The sequence below is a fragment of the Enhydra lutris genome, unplaced genomic scaffold, assembly GCF_002288905.1.
Source record: "Enhydra lutris kenyoni isolate GAN:26980312 unplaced genomic scaffold, ASM228890v2 scaffoldscaffold81, whole genome shotgun sequence".
NCBI classification, from domain to species: Eukaryota; Metazoa; Chordata; class Mammalia; order Carnivora; family Mustelidae; genus Enhydra; species Enhydra lutris.
The window spans coordinates 4,213,429-4,236,845 of record NW_019154165.1 but is presented as its reverse complement, the minus strand read 5'-3'; the positions used below and the strand labels follow the sequence as shown (position 1 = coordinate 4,236,845).

The following is a 23,417-nucleotide window of genomic DNA, read 5'->3' as shown; positions in this document are numbered from 1 at the left end:
GGCTCAGTGGGTTAATCTGCTGCCTTCAGCTCAGGTCATGATCTCAGAGTCCTGGGATCGAGCCCCGCATTGGGCTCTCTGCTCAGCAGGGAGCCTGCTTCCTCCTCTCTCTCTGCCTGCCTCTCTGCCTGCTTGTGATCTCTCTGTCAAATAAATAAATAAAATTAAAAAAAAAATAAATTCTTTGTCAGGCAATTCCTGGATCTCCATTTCTTTGAAGCCAGTTATTGGAGGTTTACTGTATTCCTTTGGTGGAGAAATGTTTCCAAATTCTTTCGATCCTTACAGCCTTGTGTAGATATCTGCTCACCGGAAGAAGCAGTCACCTCTTTTAGACTTCATAGAGTTACTTTTGGAAAACCTTTCACCTATAAGTGGGGGCATGCTTAGGTGTGCTATGATCCTTAGTCTAGCGGTACAGGGTTCTAAGTGTGGGAGAACATGGTAGCACCAGGTCTAGAGGGAGTATGTTGTCTCTTTAGTTCAGGCTGCTGGGCTCCACAGGATTATCAACTGTGTGACCCTTAGTGAGCACTTCAGGGGGTCCACAGTGGATGTAAGTGTTGCTGGGTACCCAAGTGTCACCTCTGGGTCCAGCAGCTAGAGATAATGACAGATAGCAGTGGTGGCTTGACCTGGTGGTATACACACACTCAGCTGTAAGATCCAGTTAAAGGTGCCTATGTATAGGCAGGGGTCATTTGCAGACATACACATAGTGTTGGGACCAGAGCAGGCAGCAAGAGCTGGGGCCATCTATGGGCTCACTGGCTACTGAAGAGTTCCTGGACATCAGTGTGATCTCACATGGGTGTACATTCTACCCTCAGGCATATATACATCAGTGGAGCTTGGTGATGGGGTTCAGGCTGGGGTGTTGAGATGCACAGCTGGAGGGGCTAGCTAAAGGTAGGCATAGTAGTGTCAGCTAGTGACAGAAGGCACTGCCTGATCTGGGTCCACAAGCAGCTGTAGAGACCCTGGTTGTTGGTATGCTCACACTCTGCCCAAGGGCATGCACACTACAGTGTTACTGGTGATAAGGGTTGGGCTAAGTGCAAGCGTGTGCATGGAGGGCTAGCTACCAGTGAGCATAATGGTGCTGGAGAGACCAGGCTTTTGGCATGCTCAACCATGTTTGCACATTCTTTTTTTTGAAGATTTTATTTATTTATTTGACAGAGAAAGATATAGTGAGAGAGAACAAAAGCAGGGGGAGTGGGAGAGAGAGAAGCAGGCTTCCCACCAAGCAGGGAGCCTGATGTGGGGCTCGATCCCAGGACCCTGAGACCATGACCCGAGCCAAAGGCAGATGCCCAACGAATGAGCCAGCCCGGTGCCCCATGTTTGCACATTCTTACCTCAGAAGGTATGTGCTGTGGTAGAAGCCAAAGACGGGTGTCAGACCAGTGGTATGCAGCTGCACAGCTGGATTAGACTAGCCCACAATGAGCGCACGGTGGTAGTGGTCAGCCTAGGGGACCTAGGCTGGCATTTTCCACTCATTAAGCTGCAGAGGCCCAAGCAGGCTGTAAGCATGTCTCTTGGGCTCCAGTGGGGGTGGCACAAGTCCCAGGCAGGCATTTTAAACTTGGGCATCTGCAGAGATCTTGGATGATTGCCAGTGTGGTTCCTGGGCTCCATCAAGGGTGAGGGAGTAGAGAGTAACTCAGGTGGCTGGCATTAGGGAACATGACTACCTATGGGGAGAAAGCTGGTGAAATCTACAGTGGGTTCACACTGACTGTGCTGACTGTTGGCTTTAGCAGTGATGAAATCTGCTGAGTTTGCCTGCAGAGCAGGTATCTGTGAACTGTGATCACTCCCAGTGCATGTCTGTAACAGCCTATGCTTTTCTTCCTTATTCCGAGCCAGCTATGTACATCTCAGCTTTGCTAATCTGAGTGGGGTAAAACTGAAGATGGACCTTCACATAGTGCCCTGAGAGGATGGAGAAGCTGGTTGTTCACATTATTCTTCCTTTCATGGTGAGGGGAAGATTTTCTAGCTGGGAAGTTCCTTCTTGGCACTGAACAATGACACCTTGGAGAATGGGATGATATAGGCAAATAAAGTCAGTCTTTTTTCTCTTCTAGCACAATTATTCTCAGTTTTTTTTTTTCTCTTGGTTCCACTGTGTTGCTAAAACTTCCTAAATGAACTCTAGAGGTCTGCCAGAGCTATTTGTGTTCACAGACATCTATCCAATCATTGATCTTTGTGGGGAGGATGGAGAACCTGGGTTCTTCAATGTTGCCATTTTTCCCTCTAAGCCTTATGTTGCCTTTTGTTACTGATTTTTAGTTTGATTCCATTGTGGTCAGAGAAGACATTATGCATAATTCCATTTTTAAGGTCTTTTTAAAGTTTGTTTTATGGCCCAGGATATGGTCTATCTTGGTATGTGTTCTGTCGCCACTGAAAATAAATTTATATTTTGCTGTTGTTGGGTGGAGCATTCTATAAGTTCTGTTGGTTGATAGTGTTCTTGAATTTTTCTAAATAATTTCTGATTTTCTATTTAGATGCTCTTTCAGTTGTTGAGAGAGAGGTGTTATTTTTTAAAATATTTTGAGTTTTTATTTAAATTTTAGTTAACATATAGTATAACATTAGTTTCAGGAGTAGAATTTAGTGATTCATCACATATATACAATACCCAGTGCTCATCACAAGTGCCCTCCTTAATACCCATCAGCCATTTAGCCCAATCCCTGCCTGCTTCCATCAACCTTCAGTTTGATAATGATCATTAAGTGTCTCTTATGGTTTGCTTCCTTCTCTTTTTTCCTTTCCCCTATGTTCATCTGTTTTGTTTCTTAAATTCCACATATCAGTGAAATCATGTGATATTTGTCTTTCCCTGAGTGACTTATTTTCACCTGGCACAGTACATTCTAGCTCCGTCTACATTGTTACAAATGGCAAGATTTCATTCTTTATGATGGCTGAGTAATATTCCATTGTATAAATACACCACTTCTTTACCCACTCATCAGTCAATGGACATCTGGACTCTTTGGGCTCAACAATTTGGCTATTTTCATAATGCTGATATAAACATTGGGGGGCATGTGCCCCTTTGAATCTGTATTTCTTTATCCTTTGGGTATATACCTAGTAGTGCAATTGCTGGGTCCTAGGGTAGTTCTAGTTTTAACATTTTAAAAAGATTTATTTATTCATTTGAGAGAGAGAGAGAGCATGAGAAAGAAAGAGAAGAGAGAGAGGGAGAAAGAGAGAGAGAGAAAATGAGCAGGGAGCAAGGAGCCTGATACAGGCTCTATCCCAGGACCTCAAGATCATGACCTGAGCTGAAGGCAGAAGCTTACTGAGCCACCAATGTGCCCCTCTTTTTAACTTTTTTGAGGAATCTCCATATTGTTTTTCAGATTTGCTGCACCAGTTTGCATTCCTACCAACAGTGTAAAAAGGTTCTGAGAATGGGGTGCTAAAGTCTTTGAGTATAATTGTAAATTTTTCTATTTTTCCTTTCAGCTCCACAGATTTTTGTTTCATGTCTATGGAAGTTTTGTTGTTTATTACATAAAACATAAAGGCTTAGGATTTCTGTGTTTTCTTGAGTACTTTTTATAATTCCAGTTTGATTTATCTATAGTGTTTCTGAGTGTATCTCATTGTATAGATTTTTAGTGGTAGTTTTAGGTATTACATTTTACATATATAACTCATCACAGGCTACTGGTTTCAGCATTTTACCTGTTTGCTGAAATGTACAAACCTTACCTCCTTCTAATGTTCTTTATGCTCCCCCTTTTATAATACAATTGTCTTAAACTTTTCTGTCGTATACATTGAGGATCACATCAGATCATACTGTAAATTTTGTTTTATCCCAATAAAGCTAAAACACAATTTGCTTTAACCATCAAACACAATTGGGAAACTGAAGAGGAAAAGAAAAGTATAAAATTTACCCATATATTTGCTTTTTCTATTGTTCATTTATCTTTCCCGATATTTTAAGATTCCTTCTTTCATTGTGTCTTTTTTGTTTAGAGAACTTACATTAGCCATTCTTCTAGGAGAGGTCTGCTAGCAACAATTTCTCTTAGTCTTCTGTTGTTTGGATTGAATAACTTCTGTTATTCTAAAAGTTCAGTTTCTCTCCCCTGTCCTCTCCATTCTATTGTTGAGCCCATCCATTGGATTTTTAACTTTCATTTATTGCATTTTGCAGTTCTATAATTTTCACTTAGTTCTTCTTTATATCTTCTATTTATTTGCTGAATTTGTATTTCTTTTTTTTTAAAGATTTTATTTATTTATTTGACAGATAGAGATCACAAGTAGGCAGAGAGGCAGGCAGAGAAAGAGAGAGGAAGAAGCAGGCTCCATGCTGAGCAAAGAGCTCAATGTGGGGCTTGATCCCAGACCCTGGGATCATGACCTGAGCTGAAGGCAGAGGCTTTAACCCCCTGAGCCACCCAGGCACCCCTGAATCTGTACTTCTTTGCAGAAACTTTCTATTACTTTGCTGAGATTCTCTATTTTTTTTTCAAATGTATTCCTAATGGCTCATTAAAGCATTTTTATAGTGGCTACTTTAAAATTCTTGTCAGATCATTAACATCTGTGTCATCTTGGTGTTGATTTCTATTGACGGTCTTTTCTCATTCATGTTGTGATGAATCATCTTGGTAAGATTTTGACAAATGATTTTCGACTGAGGCCTGTACAATTTGGGTACTATATGAGTCTTGTTCTTACTTATCTTCTGTTATAGCAGGCCTCCTCTGATACTACCACTATAAGGTAGGAGGAGCACTGCCTCATTTCTGCCAGGATGGAGTGAAAGTCCAGGTTTTCCACTTGTCTTCCATTTACATCTCAGTGGAAGGTAAGAACTTCTTGTTATTGCTAGGCAGGTGTAGGTGTTCAGACTTCTCACTACACCTCTGCTGATACCACTCTGGCTGGAGGAGGAGGGGTATCTCATTACTGCTCCCCATATGGTCTCTTCTCCACTGAAAGCATAGTGTGCTAACCTTATTACCACTGAGTGGTGGTTAAAGTCCTGTATTTCTACCAAGCCTCCTCTGATGTTACTCCAATGCCAAACAGGCATGGGTGTCCAGGTGCTTCATGTAGTCTCCACCGATACCATTGAAAGTGGAGGATGGTGTCTCATTACTACCAGGTAAGGAGGAAAGTCTGGGTCCCCACTTGGCCTGCATGGAATCAGGGGAGAAAGGCTCAGGTGATTGTTACAGCCTAGAAAAGGTAGAAATCTAGATTCTCCACTCAGCATTTGCTGGAAGGGGTGGAGGTAGGGCTGAATTTTTCTTCTGTGCTATCTTGTTGGAGTAGAGAGGTTACTATCTAAATTTTTTCTGTGTTTTAGGGCTGTTCCTTTCCAGGTCCTTTGTCTAAAGAGAGTAGGCTTTTGTTGATACCTTTTTTGACTGTACCTGTTGGTGTTCTCAGGTTGTCAGCTTCTACACTACCCAATCTGGGAGATGAGGCAAAGACAAAATCTAGGTGAGTTGTGGTCATGTCATTCCTCAGGTCTTAAGGTCCCTAGCCAGTCTGGTTCACCTTCTTCCTTCCATATTTGAGAGTCTTCTTGTGTCATTTTTATATATAATGCCCAGAGATTTTAGCTGTACTAAGTAGAAGAATAATATATGCATATAAAATATGTCAAATATTTTAGTGCATGTATATGTGTATATATGTACTTTTTTCCTTCACCAAAGTGACAAGAAATTATTGAAATGAAGATTGGAATTAGGAGTTGAGCATAGGTAAAGGATAGAAATGTGTTCTATTCTTTATGGTTTGTTTTTTTTGCCATGTACATATATTGCTTATATTTTTAAAAAATCACCAACATTTAGAGCGGTAGGTACTTTTCAGTGCTTGTCTGACATGATATGTCTTGAGAAATTGAAACTTCTGTCCTCTCTTTCCTTCCTAAGACTCTCTCATTTCCAGGGCCTGTGGCTCCCCTATCTCCTAGTTCCGTCATTGACCAATCCTTCTCAATCTGTTTTGTAATCTCTTCCATTGGCCCTTCAAACATTGGCACTTCTTAGTTTTCAATTCTTGGTTTAACATTTATTCTCTCACACAAGTATTCGTTAGGCAAAAATATTCATTCATATGTCTTAAACACCATCTCTATGCTGTTAAAGGCCAACTCTATTTCTCTATTCCTGTTTTCTTCTCTGACCTTAGATGTTGCACAGGCTGAACTCATGCTTTTTTTTTTCCTTTCAAATCTGTCCTCCTTCATTCTTATATATCTCAGTAAATGGCAACTTCATCCTTCCAAATGCTCAGATTAAAAACCTGGAAGTTACCCATGACTCCTCTCTTCTATATTCCACATGTGATTTGTCAGCAAATCCTGTTGGCTCTGACTTCAAAATACATTTAGAATTTGACCACTTCTTACCATCTCCACTATTACTATCCTCATCTAAAGTACAACCATTTTCTGATTGCACTGTTAAAACAGCTTCCTAATTAGTTTCCTTCCTTCTACCTTTATTTCCACACAGCATCCAGAATAGTCCTGTTAAACATAAATCAAATTGTGTTATTTCTCTTAAAAACCTCCCTTTAATCTTACTCAGATACAGTAAAATCAAAGTCCTTCCAATGGATTCTAAGGACCTATAGAATTTACTCAGCTTTCTCTATTTTCTTTCTGAATCCATCTTCCTATATTTCTTTTTTGTTTGTTTGTTGAATCATTTTTAGCTTTTTTAGCTAAAAAAGACTTCTGCACTTTGAACATGATAGGCACACTTCTGCTTCAGGGATATTGTGCTTACCATTATCTCAGCCTAGAATGCTTTTCCCTCAGATTACCTGAAAAAAAAAAAATCACTCCTTTATTTCCTATGGATCTCTGCTCAAAATTTGTCCTTTTAGTGAGGCCTTATTGTATTTTAAAATTGCAAAACCACTTTCCAACATTTCCTATTCCTCTTCTCTGCTTTATTTTTCTTCTTAATGTTCATTACCATCTAACATACTACGTATTTTGCTTATTTTGCATATTGTTTTTCTACTTCCTTTAGAATGTAAATTCTAAAGATGAATGTAAAGGGCTTTATCTCCAGGGCCTAAAATAGTACCGGGCAAATAGCAGGTACTCAATACATATTGGTTGAATGAATATCACTCAAGTAATTAATCAATAAATGAAATTTGGGCTTTAGACCAAGAGTCAAGAAATTACCGCCCATAGGCCTGCTCCCTATTTTATAAACAGAGTTCTATTGGAATATTTATTTGTTTATATGTTGTCTATGGCTGCTTTTCCAATATAAAGGTGGAATTGAATAGTTGTGAAAGATTTCTGTGACCTGCACAGCCTAAAATACTTACCATAAATATTTTCTTTGAGTAAACTTTGCTATTCCTTACTTTATTCCAGCTACTTCCTAGATACTGCTTTCTCAATATCCTTCAAGAATCTGACTTCCAACTTGCAGCAAATCGAGGTTTTTTTTTCCATCTTCCCCCAAACTTTCCCATTCTGTATTTCTTATATTTATGAAAGACAGCCCCATCCATAAGTCAGCCAAGTCAGAAATCCAGAGTTCAGACATCTTCCACTCCCGCATTTTCCACTTCTAATCACTAAGTCCTATGCCTGTTTCCATACCTGTTTCCTCTTCCCACCACCCTGACTCAGACTACAGTTATTTATTGATCTGACAATGGCACTACCCTCTCTCTCTGTAATCTATCCTTCACACTACAGACAAGAAAACGTCTCCTGAATGTAAGTCTATCCATCATACTATTCTACTTCTAAGCAATGCTTTCCCAAGCCTGTAGGAACAATAACAAACATTCCAAACTCTTCAACTAGACAAGACAAGGTCCTTTTAGGACCTGGCCCTGTTTGCCTCCAATCACATCTCTGGCCACTGCTATTTTTATTTCATGTTCCAACAATACCAAATTTGTTGAAGTTTAAGGTCTTTGGCCTTTGTTCATGCTGGGTCATCTCCTTGAAATTTCCTTTCCCGATTTTCCTTTATTTCCACGTTTAGTACTTACATAAGTCGTACTTCTCTGCAAGTACCCATCCTTGATAATCCCAAATTGTCCTCTATGCCCAATAATATCACCATTCAAAAATGACTGATCAGGCAGCACTTCATAGTGATTAAGTACTTCAACTCTGAGCCAAGCTACTTGGATTTAACCCTCTCTTACTAGCTAAGTAGCCTTGGACATGTGACTTTCACATAGTACAGGTTTATTATCATCTTCACATTTCAGCTAAAAAAATGACTATCAGAGAAGTTGTTTGATGCTACACATATAATATAGCAGAGAATGCCAGTTGTAATCCAATATATATTATCTTATTTTCTTTTAGAAAAAGAACTAAAGACTTATCTGGTCACTCGAGGGCCCCAAATGAAAACTATACTTCCTTAACTCAACCACCAGATGTGACCACTGGATTATTCTGGAATGGTATTTACATACCATTTATTTACATAAAAGTGATATACATGATTTCCAGGTCCTGGCCTTAAAGGAAAGTGTTATATCCTTCATTTGACTTTCTTTCATCCTTCTCAACTGATATAATATAGAAGGTATTTATTTGGTCATGCAAGTGAAGCAGTACCTTAGAGATGGCAGAACAACAAGAAAGAAGGAAACTGGGTTCTTGCCCCTGTCAAGTCACCATACCAGCACTGGAATACTTTACTGGACTATTCCCTAATCAAGTAATAAATGTTTCTTTTGTTGGAGCCACTGTGTTTGTATGTAGAGTCTTAGAAACCTAACCTGTATCCCACCAAATATAGGTGGTAAGTGGCAGAGCTTGGGTTTAGACTGTGTCATTAGACTCCTCCCCCTGCAGAAAAGTTTTTATTGAATTATACCTTCCTAGGATGGTACTGGCTGCTAGAAAGCTTAGAGCCAGATGAAGGGCCATCTGTAGCAAGTGCACAGGACTTGTCAATGATTATTTCTTGTCTAGCCTCATTATTGGATTCATTTTCTGTCTCTATACTTAATTTTTCTTTTTCATTTGACCTAATTATAACGCATAGTACCTTGTATTTTATATACCATATAAAATATACCACGTTATTTTTGTTTTTGAAATGAGATGAAGTTTAAAAAGAATAGGTATTTCTTTCTTTATGGTTTCATTGTACATGCAACACTTTTATATCTATCATCTTCATTTGTATATATGGCTATCTTCATATTAACCTGTTAACTCTGTAAAGGCAGGAACAATGATTTTTTTTTCTTCTTCTATACCATTTAGCCTGGTGTCTGATAATAAAATAGTTACAGAATTGAGCAATATTTGCTAAATGAATTTCACAGTGTCAGAAATGCTATTAAATGCCATTGTGCCATATTGGAATTTCCTTCCATTACCAACTTGAGCAAGGGAGGGAGACACAACTCTAAAAGGTGGTTAGGGGAAAGTGTCACATGCTTGGAGAAGTGATGGTGAGAACAGGGAATACATACCTTGATGAAGTGCTCGATTAGAATTTCCACCACAATGTTCTGGAATTTGATGTTCATCATGGCAGCAACAGTGTCCTCCTGAGCTCTCATCAGAGTGGGCCCAAAGATAACGCCCATGTTGGAGGGGGTCATAAGATTCTCTTTGCTGTGCTCACATACACTGCCAAAAGAGAAAAAAAAATGATTAACAAAATTTTCTCCAAGAACTTCTTGTAACCAAAACTCTGTTAGATGATAGAGGGGGAAAGAGAAACTAAAAAGTAGGAAAAAAGGTGAGTCCAAAATATATACGAGAAGAAAATACTACAAAGAAAACAAGTAGCAAAGAATAAAAGATAGTATATTATTAGGTACCTAAGTGAGACAGAGCTAACTTAGCAGCATTGTAGGAGTTAAGAGAAGGAGGGCAGGCAGCTATAGTTAGAAAGTTATTTAGAAAGACAGGAAAGAAGCAAGACAACATTCTAGGCAACAAATATAGCATGTATAAAGGATGCATAAAAAAGAACAAAACACTTAGAGAAGTACCTACCAGCTTCACCAGTCTGACTCCAGTCAGGAATCTAGACCCTCCCCCACCCCTTGTTTGAAAGTAAAAAAACTCAAAGAGCTGGAAGGGATCTTTAAAATTAGCCCTTTATCATCACAGTCCTCAATTTACAGATGAAATCATACACACACACACACACACACACACACCCCTCAAAACAAAAACAAAACAAACAAACAAAAAACCCAGAGGTCCAAAGAAGAAAAGGGATTTCCTTGAAATCACAGTCAGTCAGTCTCATCAGAGTAGAGCCTGCAATCACCAATATTCTGATCCCTAATCACTCTCCTTGCTAAAATTCTCTGTAGGGGCTTTGTAACACTTATAGGATAGGGCCGACTCTCTTCAAAGTTGCAATTTATAGCCTATTTTCTAACCCCAGTGTACAGGTTGGACTCCGAATCTGACCTAGGTTTGAATCCTAACAGTAACACTCAATTTTGCAACAGTATTAGTGACCTAACTTCTCTGGACTTCAGTTTTTCCGCATGCAAAAATAGTATCCACCTCAGAGGGCTGTTACATAGAGTAAATTGCTTTAGAATGGTATCCTGGAAATATTGCATTAGAAATATCTACTATTATTATTACCTCTCTAGGAGTCTCCATCTGAGGACTGCTGACCTCTGACACTCTCGATACACTATACCGCTTAGATTAGGTTTTCTGGCTATACCATGTTGTTTCATGCCACTCCTTCTGCTTAGAATGTCCTCTTCCTTCTGGATCTAAATAATGTCTATTTATCCTTTAGGTGACATCTCCTTCAGGGCTATCACAGCCTATTGTCCTCTTCTTGACTGACACCACTGGCAAGCAAATACATTACAATTTTCTGTTTCTTACCTGCCTCCCTTACCAGGTGGTAAACTTTCAAGTGCAAGTGCATGTGACTCATACAAAGCAGGTATCAGTTAATTATTTTTAATGGAACTGAGTGCCTCTACTGCTCTTTCAAATAGTACTAGAGGCAGCAAATAAAGTATAGGAAGCTGTTTGGGGGCAGAGAGGTGAGGCAGTGAGACAACCCATCTCAAACACTAATTTTCAAACCCTCCTCCCCAGGTAAATGCCCCTGAGAGACTGACCCCATCAATAGGCATGCTCTTTTTACTAAGTGGGTCATTGACTGAGACAGAATCCTTAGACAAACCCTGATGAAATCTGTTAAGCCAATGACAAAGGCTGGGTGCCATTCACATGGTAATGAACAGCAACCATTCACAGGCATTTTTACTTTGGGGCTGGTGATGGGTCCCTTTAACAATTTAAATATTTCGACAATTAACCCTTATTATTTAACGACAATATTTTTGAGATGTTAAAATGGAAAGCTACCCCATATCACCACCAAGTGGCTAAACCACTAGTAGCAAGGCAAGGACACTTGTGTAACAGCCTCCAACATGTGTGAATGCTTATCTCCTTTTGTGAACTCTGAAAGGAATGGACTTCTGATAAACGTGACAGAGCTCACTTAATACTCCCAACTCCAAAAAGGCAGAGTGTTTTATCTCTGAAGGCTACATTCACAGAAGGTAAAGCACTTAATCAAGGTCACACAGTTTGTGACTACATGGTGGTACAAGGATTCAAATTCATATTTGTTGGGTCACAAGTCTTATAGTCATCCTATTGCATCTCAGTGCTTGCTTATCTAATTCCTGTTAAGAAAACAAAATACTTACAGGGTTCCCTTTAAGCTAACGCCACATTCTATTTTTCTAAGTGAGGTTCCTGGTATCCCATTCAGGACATTATTTTTCTTCTTGTCCTTACAAGATTTGGAAGGTAACCTATTTTGGAGGGAGATTTTTTTGCATTTGACATCTCTCTTTTTATTACACATTATCATTAAGAGGTATAATTCACACTCAAAAGTGTGAGATAATGAGAGAAATAAAATAAAAATAAGAGCATTGTTAGTAGTGAATTAGGTAGGAGTTTGTGATATGACTTGGCAGCAAACAGATCTTAAATTCTCTAGTCCACATGGACTAGCGACAATGGATACAACTTCTGGAACATCAAAATTTAAAACAAAAAAAAACGGCTATCAGAGGAGGCTGTAAAAAGCCTCCAGTTTAGAAAAATAATTTTGATTAGAGGGCTTAGATCAGAGGTCATAAACTAAAATGTGTATAAAATAGAACTACCTTATGATCCAGCAATCCCACTTCTGGATATATACCTTGATGAGAGAAAAACTCTCTCAAGGACTGATATACAAGGGAAGCCATTTTGGATTTCTTTTTTAGCTAGCATGACTGTACACAAACATTGTTTAAATCAAAAGCCTGATTTATGGCTCAACATGTATTCATTGTACACCTACTTCGGGAATGAGCAGCCTAAAGGAAAACCATCATGTCCTTGAGATGTCAGTCAATGTTCCTACTCCCTATGATGAGGAGAAGAAAGGCAAAAGAAATGTAGATAAAATTAAATTTCCTTACAACTTGCAGCCTATTGAGAAATAACCTGAGATATGCAGAGTGTGACATTCCTCAAGGAACTCATGGCTACTTTAGTGTTGATGTTTTGCTAGAGATTAAAAGGGACTTTAGCTTGACAATAGCCAGACCTCCAGGATCCTTTAAGTTCTCTTTAACATGTGGAAATCCCTTTATTGACCTCCCTTATTCTGTCCCCCAACTTGAATGTATATAGTCAATTGCTCCACACAGTCACAGTGCAGCAATTTTACCCATGGGTCCTGTTCCATGCTTTAATAAAACCTTTCTGCACTGAAAATGTGTCAAGAATTCTTTCTTGACATTTTTCTCTCAGAAATCCAACATCACCTGCATTCCTGTATGAAAAAACTTGTGATCCCTGCCTATGTGCTAATCTATAATATTTTGAGCCTTATAAGACGTAAAAAAAGTATAGAGACCCATAAAAAATGTTCATTTTCTGGAGCACTTCCTTCCTTGTAAAGACCATGTTTCCTGGTCAGCTGTCCTAACTTGGGCTCAAATGAAACTCTCTTTCTACTTTTATTAGGGATTCTGAAAGGTTTGTTCATTTTGCATAGACAATCCAAAGGAAATGAAAGCACTATCTCAAAAAGATATGTGTAGTCCCATTGCAGTATTATTCACTTTAGCCAATATATGGAAGCAAACTAAGTGTTCAACAATGGACAAATAGATAAATATATACATATAATAGAGTGTTAATCAGTCTTAAAAAAGAAGGAAATTCTGCCATTTGCTACAATCTGGATGAACCCAGAAACACGTTGAATGAACAAACTGGACATAAAAAAACAAATACTAAACAATTTTGCTTATATATGGAATCCAAAATAGTCAGACTTAGAAGCAGAGAGTAGAATGGTGGTTGCCAGGAGCTGGAGGGAGGGGAAAATGGGAAGATGTTGGTCAAGAAGTACAAAGTTCCAGTTATAATATGATGATTAAGTTCCGGAGATCTAATATATAGCAGCGCATATAGAATTAATAATACTGTATTATACTTAAAATTTGCTAAGTGGGTAAATGTTATGTGTAATCACCACAAAAAGAAGAAAATTAAATTAATTATGAAATTAGATATATTAATAGCTTTCTTGTGGCAATTATTTCACAATGTATACATAAACCAAACATTAAGTTATATATCTTAAATATATATAATTTTTATTTGTCAATTATACCTTAATAAATACAGAAAACATAAAAACTGAAGCAGTTCATTAAAGCTGGTTCCATCACTTATGTGATTTTTGGCTTATTTTTTTTATCCCATGTATGTATTCTCTCATCTGTAAAATGAGACAGTTACTAGGTCATCTGAAGGCGCTTCCAGCTCTGCCATCTAATGAATCTAAGAAAGTCCTTCTCTTGAAAGTAATGGGGGGGAGTCATACATTATGTGTCTATTGTTGGAAGAACATAAAGTGTGCTTGTCTTTCCCACAATAAACACCACCAACAACAGCACTATAAAAATACCAAAACAACACAAAACAAACCCAAAAGCAAATATCTCAAAATAACAAACAAACAAACAAAAAAACCCAAAAATCAAATAGCTAAAAAAAAAAAAAAACCAAAAAACAAAAAACAAAAAACTTGTATCAAGGAAGAAAAAAAGAAAAAAGAACTGGGATAAAGGCAAGCCTCTTGATCCAATAATAGCAGACATTAAAAAACAAATTATCTGTTTTCATTAAAAAATAAACTACAAGGAAAAAAGATGTAGAAATCTATAGATTGGGAACACAGTAAAAAGATAGAAGCCCTGTAGTGCCTGGAATGGGTCAGCCAGACTCTGACTCTTGGGGTGCCTGAGTGGCTCAGTGTGTTAAAGCCTCTGCCTTCGGTTCAGGTCATGATCCCAGGGTCCTGGGGTCGAGCCCCGCATCAGGCTCTCTGCTCAGCAGGGAGTCTGTTTCCCTTCCTCTCTCTCTGCCTGACTCTCTGCCTACTTGTGTTCTCTGTCTGTCAAATAAATAAATGAAATCTAAAAAAAAAAAAAAAAAAAAAAAAAGAATCTTCTCTTGGGGGCGCCAGGGTGGCTCAGTAGGTTAAAGCTTCTGCCTCCAACCCAGGATCCTGGGATGGAGCCTTGCATCAGGCTCTCTGCTCAGCGGGTAGTCTGCTTCCCCCTCTCTCTGTCTCTGCCTGCCTCTCTGCCTACTTGTGATCTCTGTTTGTCAAATTAAAAAAAAAAAAGTCCTTAAAAAAAAAAAGAATGTGATCTGACTCTTGGTTTCAGCTCAGGTCATGATCTCATGGATCCTGGGATAAAGCCCTGTAAGAGGCCCCATGCTCAGTGGGTTGTCTATTTGAAGATTCTCTCCCTCTGACTCTTGCCTCACTCATATGCATGCATGCTTTCTCTCTTAAATAAATAAATAAATATTTTTAAAAATCCCATAGAGGCCCTATCCTATATCATATAAAGACCTGTCCTCTGTGTTCATTAGCCCTCTAAGTGTTTATGATACACACAAAAGTTTGAAAACTACTGCTATAGATCAGGGTTCACTGAATTATGGCTCTTGGGCCAAATGTAACTTGCCATCTGTTTTAGTAAATAAAATTTTATTGGAGCATAGCTCTGCCCATTTGTTCACATATTATCAATGGCTGTTTTTGTACTACAAATGTAGAAATAAATAGTTGGGACAGAGTCTATATAGCTCACAAAGCCTAAAATATGCACAACCTAATCATTTATGGAAAACATTTGCTGACCTCTGCTAAAGATTAAAAGAGGTTTAAAAAACATTTTAACAGATGTTACGTGTGGATATTATTTGCATCCTGATTCAAGGAAAAAAAACACATGACATGTTTGAGACTTAGAAATTTAAACACAGAATATTTGATAATAAGTAATTATTACTAACTTATGTTTAGACATCATAATTATGTTTATGTGTACAAATAATTCTTTTTTTCAATATACATATTAAAATATTTATGGATAAAATAATATGATGTCTTGGATTTACTTCAAAATAATATGGGGGAGGGTAAATGGAAATATTGATGAAACAAGATTGGCCACATGTTGACAACTATTGAGGTTGGGTGATAGGCACATGAGAGGTCCATACATTGTTCCTTCTATTTCTGCATATACTTGAAATCTTGCATAATAAGAAGTTTTTTAAGGGATAAGATACTAAGAGAGGGAGAGTGAGTCACAAAGTGAGCAGTCTCCATTCTTGAGGATAGTGCCCTTAGGGCAGACAAGTTTGGTTTCCTCCACTGGTGTTATATTAACTCCAATTTACTTTTTTTTTTTTTAAGATTTTATTTATTTATTTGACAGAGAGAGATCACAAGTAGACAGAGAGGCAGGCAGAGACAGAGAGAGAGAGGGAAGCAGGCTCCCTGTCAAGCAGAGAGCCCGATGTGGGGCTCGATCCCAGGACCTTGAGATCATGACCTGAGCTGAAGGCAGCGGCTTAACCCACTGAGCCACCCAGGCGCCCCACCAATTTACTTTTTTATTTTATTTTATTACCTATAATTTACTTTTTTCTTTTTTATTATGTTCATTATTTTTTGATGTAGTGTTCAATAATTCATTAGTTGTGTATAACACTCAGTGCTCATCACATCACGTGCCCTCCTTAATACCCATCATCCAGTTACCCCATCCGTCTACTGCCCCCATCCCTTCTGTAACCCTCAGTTTGGTTCCTGGAGTCCAGAGTCTTTCATAGTTTGTCTCCCTCTCTGATTTCTCCCCCTTCAGTTTTCCTTCTCTTTCCCTGTGTTACTCTGTGCTATTCCTTATGTTCCACATATGAGTGAAACCATATGATAATTGTCCTTCTCTGCTTATTTCTCTTAATGTAGTCCCTTCCAGTTCCATCCATGTTAATGAAATGGTGGGTATTCATCCTTTCTGATGGCTGAGTAATATTCCACTGTATATTTGAATAAAGAAAATGTGGTTCATATCTCCAATGGAATATAATTTACATTTAAAAGCTTCAACACAGTCGGTGTAAATGTCCTGAATTTCATCAATGTCATCATTTGTAACCACACCAACACTTTATGGACCACTAATAAAAAAAAAATCACTCTATTGTCAAATTATTTAGTATTTTTAAAATATTTTAAATAGAAAATAAACCCAACAATGAACAAAATTTAACCAAAATGACTGCAATATGAATGGCTAGGACCAAGTTCATGAATATAAAGGTTATGACAATTAAACCAAAACTGCTCTGCTGCCTGACAACAGTAATTTTCAGAAACCATTGATACTAAGATGCATTCAAAATTCAGGTTACATCTTGAAAAAAAAGTTTCCCTTAGAATTGATAAAATTTAGGGGCACCTGGGTGGCTCAGTGGGTTAAGCCTCTGCCTTCGGCTCAGGTCATGATCTCAGGGTCTTGGGATCAAGCCCCGCATTGGGCTTTCTACTCAGTGGGGAGCCTGCTTTCCCCCTCCTCTGCCTGCTTCTCTGCCTACTTGTGATCTCTCTGTCATATAAATAAATAAATAAATAAAATCTTTAAAAAAAAGAATTGATAAAATGATATATGTTTGTTAGCTTTCATGTATACTCTAGGATAGTTATAAATATAATATTCTAATTATAAATACATACTTACATATACTAGGAGTGATTAACCAGTATTTTAAAAACTCTAATCATAAGGCAGAGGAGTTACTATAAGCTTCAAATAACTGGATCTTCAATCAACAGCAGTAGCTTTGTTAATTAGCATCATTGATGGTAAAGTGACTTCCCATTGCTTAGATGTGTCAAGATATATGGATTGGCTACAAATATTGTATATATACTCTCAAACTTTCACAGACAGGTTAGAAGAATAGTGCAATGGTTAATCATAACATCACTAAGGTAGACCAACAAATACGCATCTTCAGATGTGATATAGCATAAGGGACACAACATTGCTTATGATGTGTTCTGGCCAAAAAAATAGTTAAACTGAATTCATCTGTCTTTAAGTATAATCTCCACTTTATAAGAAATAAAGAAAATGGGGGAACAAGCTGAAAAATATAACACTGAAGAAAGTAGACAAAACTAGTAAGACTCTGTAGGACAACTGGTGGATCTAGTCCTATCAACAAGCCAGTCATAAAAAAAAAAAAAAAGTCCTGCGCTAGATTTTTGAAAAATGAAAAGAATATAAAAAATAGTGTGTGCGTGACCCTATATTGAATACTAGTTTGGGCACACCACCTATAAAGGGCATTTTTGGGTAAACTAGGGAAATGTTAACATTGTATGGAAAGGTGGAACTAAAAAAAATAAGCTGCAAAACACCATAATCTCATTTTGGTAAAAAATGTGAATGCATGTGTGTGTGTGTGTGTGTGTGTGTGTGTGTGTGTGTAGAAATACACATTCACAGGGACACCTGGGTGGCTCAGTTGGTTAAGTGGCTGCCTTCGGCTCAGGTCATGATCCCAGCGTCCTGGGATCGAGTCCCACATCAGGCTCCTTGCTTGGCAGGGAGCCTGCTTCTCCCTCTGCCTCTGCCTGCCACTCTGTCTGCCTGTGCTTGCTCTCACTTCTCTCTCTATGACAAATAAACAAATAAAATCTTAAAAAAAAAGAAAAGAAATACACACTCACAGAATGATCTGAAAGAAAATGTGCTAATTATTAATAGTAGTGATTTTGGATACTGGGAATAGAAAACTTTTACTTTTTAAATGTTTCTGTATTTTCTAATCTCTACAGTGCACATTATTGCTTCAAAAGTAACAGAAGTATTATTACAAAAATAAGACTCTAGTAAGCTTAGTAATCTACACCTAAATCAGCAGTGAAGAAATGAAACTCTCAATATTCACTGATGAGATGATACTTTATGTAGAAAACCTGAAAGACTCCACCAAAAAATTGCTGGAACTGGAACAGGATACAAAATAATGAACAGAAATCTCTGGAATTTTATACACCAATAATGAAGCTGCAGAAAGAGAAATCAAAGAATTGATCCCATTTAAAATTATACCAAAAACCATAAGGTACTTAGGATTAAACCTCACCAAAGAGGTAAAAGATCCATACTCTGAAAATGTTCTATAACATTTATGAAAGAAACTGAAGATGGCACAAAGAAATGGAAAAACATTCCATGCTCATGGATTGGAAGAACAAAACACTGTTAAAATGTCTATGCTACCCAAAGCAATCTATACATTTAACGCAATCCCTATCAAATACCACCAGCACTTTTCACAGAGCTAGAAGAAATAATCCTAAAATTTGTATGGAACCATAAAAAGCCCCAAATAGCAAAGCAAGCTTGAAAAAAAAGAGCAAAGTTGGAGGCATCGCAATTCTGGACTTCAAGTTATATTACAAATATGTAGTGATCAAGACAGTATGGTTTTAGCAAAAAAACAGACATATAGATCAGTGGTACACAAGAGAACCGAGAAATGGACCCCCAATAGAGAACCGAGAAATGGACCCCTAAAGTATATTGTCAACTAATCTTCAACAAAGCAGGAAAGAATATCTTAGAGAAAGAAGAGTCTCTTCAAGAAATGGATAGCACAACAGTGGACAGAAAGATGCAATAGAATGAAACTGGACTACTTTCTTTTACCATAGACAAAGGTAAATTCTAAACGGATGAAAGACCTAAATGTGAGACAGGAAACCATCAAAATCCTAGAAGAGAACACAGGCAGTAATCTCTTTTATAACAGCCATAGCAACTTGTTATTGGGTATGACTCTGGAGGCAAGGGAAACAAAAGAAAAAATGAACACTGGACTTCAAGAAAAAAAGCTTCTGCACAGTGAAGGAAACAACCAACAAAACTAAAAGGCAACCTTCAGAATGGGAAAAGATATTAGCAAATGACATATGGTTAGTATCTAAAATATATAAAGAACTCATCAAACTCCACACCTAAAAACCAAATAACCCAGTTAAGAAATGGGTAGAAGACATGAATGGTCATTTTTTCAAGGACATCCGGATGGCCAACAGACACATGAAAAGATGCTCAATATCACTCAGCACGAGGGCAATACAAATCTAAACTAGAATGTGATATCACTTCACGCATGTCAGAATGGCTAAAATTAACAACACAGGGAAAAGCAGGTGTTGGTGAGGATGCAGAGAAAGGATGACCTTGTTACACTGTTGGTGGGAATGCAAACTGGTGCAGTCGCTCTGGAATACAGTATGGACATTCCTCAAAACTTTAACAATAGAACTACCCTACAACCCATCAACTGCATTAGTAGGTATTTACTCAAAGAATAGAAAAATATTGATCCGAAGGGATACATGGACCCCAATGTTCATAGCAGCATTATGGATAATAGCCAAATTATGGATAGAGCCCAAATGTCCATCAACTGATAATTGGATGAAGATGTGGTCCACAAATACTATGGCATATTACTCAGCCATCAAAAAGAATGAAATTTTGCCATTTGTAATGACATGGATAGAGCCAGACTGTATTATGCTAAAGGAAATAGAGGAAATAGAGTAAGACAAATACCGTATGATCCCTTTCATATGTGGAATTTAAGAAACAAAACAAATGAACATAGGGGAAAAAAAGAGAAGCAAATCAGGAAACAGACTCTTAACTGGAGAGAACAAGCTGAGGGTTACTGTAGGGGAGGTGGGGGATGAGTATTAAGGAGGCCACTTGTGATGAGCACTGGTCATTGTATGGAAGAGATGAATCATCATGTTCTAGCACTGAAACTAAGAATACACTATGAACTATCTGGAAGTTAAATAAAAACTTAAAAAGAAAAAAGAAAGAAAGAACACACTGTTCTACAAAATCACAAAATATTTTAATACCCATGAAAATTTACAGTGTCACATTATCCAATTAGTGGTCCACCTTCAGATTTTCTCAAATGTCATGCAAAAAATTATTTTATACTTGGGTTTTTTCAAACCTAGATCCAGAGTTCATGTACTACATTTGTTTATGTTTCCTTAATCTCTTGATATAGAACAGTACACCTACCTCTGTTTCCCAGGACAGGGAAAAGTCCAAGCTAGTTTCTTAATAGAATATCCACCAGGAGTCTGTATTTTTCCTATACCCTCTACTTTTTATAAACTGGAATGGTTTAATTTGATTCAGGTTAAACCTTTTTGGCAAAATTATTAAAGTTATGTTGTGTACTTCTTCCTGTATCCTATCAAGAGGTACATAAGGTCAATTTGTACTATTATTAGTAATGCTAACTTTGCTCAATTAACTAAGATGGTGTTTGCAAGATAGCTTGATTATAAAGATACATTTTTTCATTTGTAATTATTAAGTAATCTGTGGGTGATACAAGGGAATTATGTGAATATGTTGTTCCTGAGCAATCTTTTACCCAATGGTTTTGATGTATGCCTGAAACAGGGTACTGAGATTATAAACTACTGGTTTGTCTAATTCTATTACTCCTCCCACATGTATTAGCTGGCATTATTCTGTAAGGAAGAGCTTTCCTTATTGTACTTATCTCCAATAAATATTTATTCAGAGTTATACTCAAATACAGCACTTTTGTTTTTGATGTTTATGTTGACTCCAGATGTAATCAATGTCAGCCTTTTCAAACAGATTGCTGTGTCCTTATGACAGGACTGTATTAGTACTTAAGCTCTCATTTGTTTATAAAGGTATACTTTATCCTAGACTCACCTTGTATTTTCCTTGCCTTAGACCAGTAGTCCGCCATTTCTCTAGGAAGTGAATGTTGTTTAGAAACAAAGATCTGAGCATTACGTATGTTCATTGCTTTTTTGGAGGGGTAGAATCACTTCAAGACTGGTTCAATTAATAGAAGTTTTGTTGTTTTGCTGGGGTTGTTTTTTGTTTTATTCTATTTAAATTCCAGTTAGTTAACATATATTAGTTTCAGGGTAGAATTTAGTGATTTATAACATATAACATTTATACATATAACACCCAGTGTTCATTACATCAAATGTCCTCCTTAATGCCCACCACCCAATTACTCCATCCTCCCAACCACCTCCCCTCCAGCATCCCTCAGTTTGTCTTCTATAGTTAAGAGTCTCTTATGGTTTGCCTACCTCTTTATTTTTATCTTATTTATTTTTCTTTCCCTTCCCCTATGTTCATCAGTTTTGTTTCTTAAATTTCACATATGAGTGAAATCATACAGTATTTGTCTTTCCCTGATTGACTTAATTATATTAGCATAATACACTCTAGATCCATCGTTTTCTTTTTTAAATCATGAGTTCAGGGGCACCTGGGTGGTTCAGTTGTTAAGCATCTGCCTTCGACTCAGGTCGTGATCCCAGGGTCCTGGGATCAAGCCCCACACTGAGCACCACATCAGGCTCCCTGGTCAGTGGGAAGCCTGCTTCTCCCACTTCCCCTGCTTGTGTTCACTCTCTCGCTGTCTCTGTCAAATAAAATAAATAAAATCTTAACAAAAGGAAAAAAATTAAAAATAAATCACTAGTTCATACTGGCTTTCTTAATTTGACTTTATCATTATAGATTTATTTATTTATTTGACAGACAGAGATCCCAAGTAGGCAGAGAGGCAGGCAGAGAGAGAGGGGGAAGCAGGCTCCCCGCAGAGCAGAGAGCCTGATGTTGTGCTCAATGTAGGGCTTGATCCCAGGACCCTGAAATCATGACCTGAGCCGAAGGCAGAGTCTTGAACCACTGAGCCACCCAGGCGCCCCTATCATTACAGATTTTTAATATCTTACATTTTATATCCTTATCTCTTTTTCTTACAGCATAAATCTTCTCTTGTGATAATATTAATATACTCACTTTTTAACTTTTTTCTTTACCCTTGTGATACATAAATATAAAATAGTTTCAAATTTAATTACAATATTATTACTATTACTAAACCTACTGGGTGATGCTTACTACTTTTTTGTAGCTTTTCCTGTTTTTAAATATTATCTCATTAAGGAGGAGTCAGAGGACTGTTTTTAAAAATTAGTTGAAATAACTATTTTCTTTATGTGATTATGTTATCAATTTGATAAACATTTAGACTCATTTGCTTTTTAAAATATTTATTTACTATTTATTTATTTGAGAGAGAGAGCATGTGTGCACATGAGCAGGGGGATGGGCAGAGGAGAGGGAGAAGGTGACTCCCCCTGAGCAGGGAGGGATCCCACTGCGGGGCCTTATCCCAGGACCTGGAGACCAATGACTTCAACCAAAGGCAAAGGCTTAAATGACTAACTACCCAGGTGTCCCTCATTTACTTTTTTTTTTTAAATTTTTTAAATTTATTTTCAGCGTGACAGTATTCATTGTTTTTGTACCACAGCCAGTGCTCCATGCAATCCATGCCCTCTCCAATACCCACCACCTGGTTCCCCCAACCTCCCAACCCCTGCCCCTTCAAAACCCTCAGATTGTTTTTCAGAGTCCATAGTCTCTCATGGTTCACTTCCCCTTCCAATTTCCCTCAACTCCCTTCTCCTCTCGAACTCCCCTTGTCCTCCATGCTATTTGTTATGCTCCACAAATAAGTGAAACCATATGATAATTGACTCTCTCTGCTTGACTTATTTCACTCAACATAATCTCTTCCAGTCCCGCCCATGTTGCTACAAAAGTTGGGTATTCATCATTTCTGAGGGAGGCATAATACTCCATAGTGTATATGGACCACATCTTCCTTATCCATTCGTCCATTGAAGGGAATCTTGGTTCTTTCCACAGTTTGACTACCGTGGCCATTGCTGCTATAAATATTGGGGAACAGATGGCCCTTCTTTTCACTACATCTGTACATTACATCTGTATCTACATCTGGTAAATACCCAGTAGTGCAATTGCAGGGTCATAGGGAAGTTCTATTTTTAATTTCTTGAGGAATCTCCACACTGTTCTCCAAAGTGGCTGCACCA

At 37.8% G+C, this 23,417-nt stretch overlaps 1 protein-coding gene across 1 annotated transcript in view; it reads right to left on the bottom strand.

Annotated features, from left to right (window-relative positions):
- The window catches only part of LOC111161014 (oligophrenin 1), a 540,219-nt gene that overhangs the window by 120,377 nt on the left and 396,425 nt on the right, over positions 1–23,417 (bottom strand). The window contains exon 19 of the mRNA XM_022524453.1: positions 9,496–9,655. Within this exon, the coding sequence (XP_022380161.1) occupies positions 9,496–9,655 (160 nt within the window). The remainder of the gene's footprint in view (positions 1–9,495; positions 9,656–23,417) is intronic.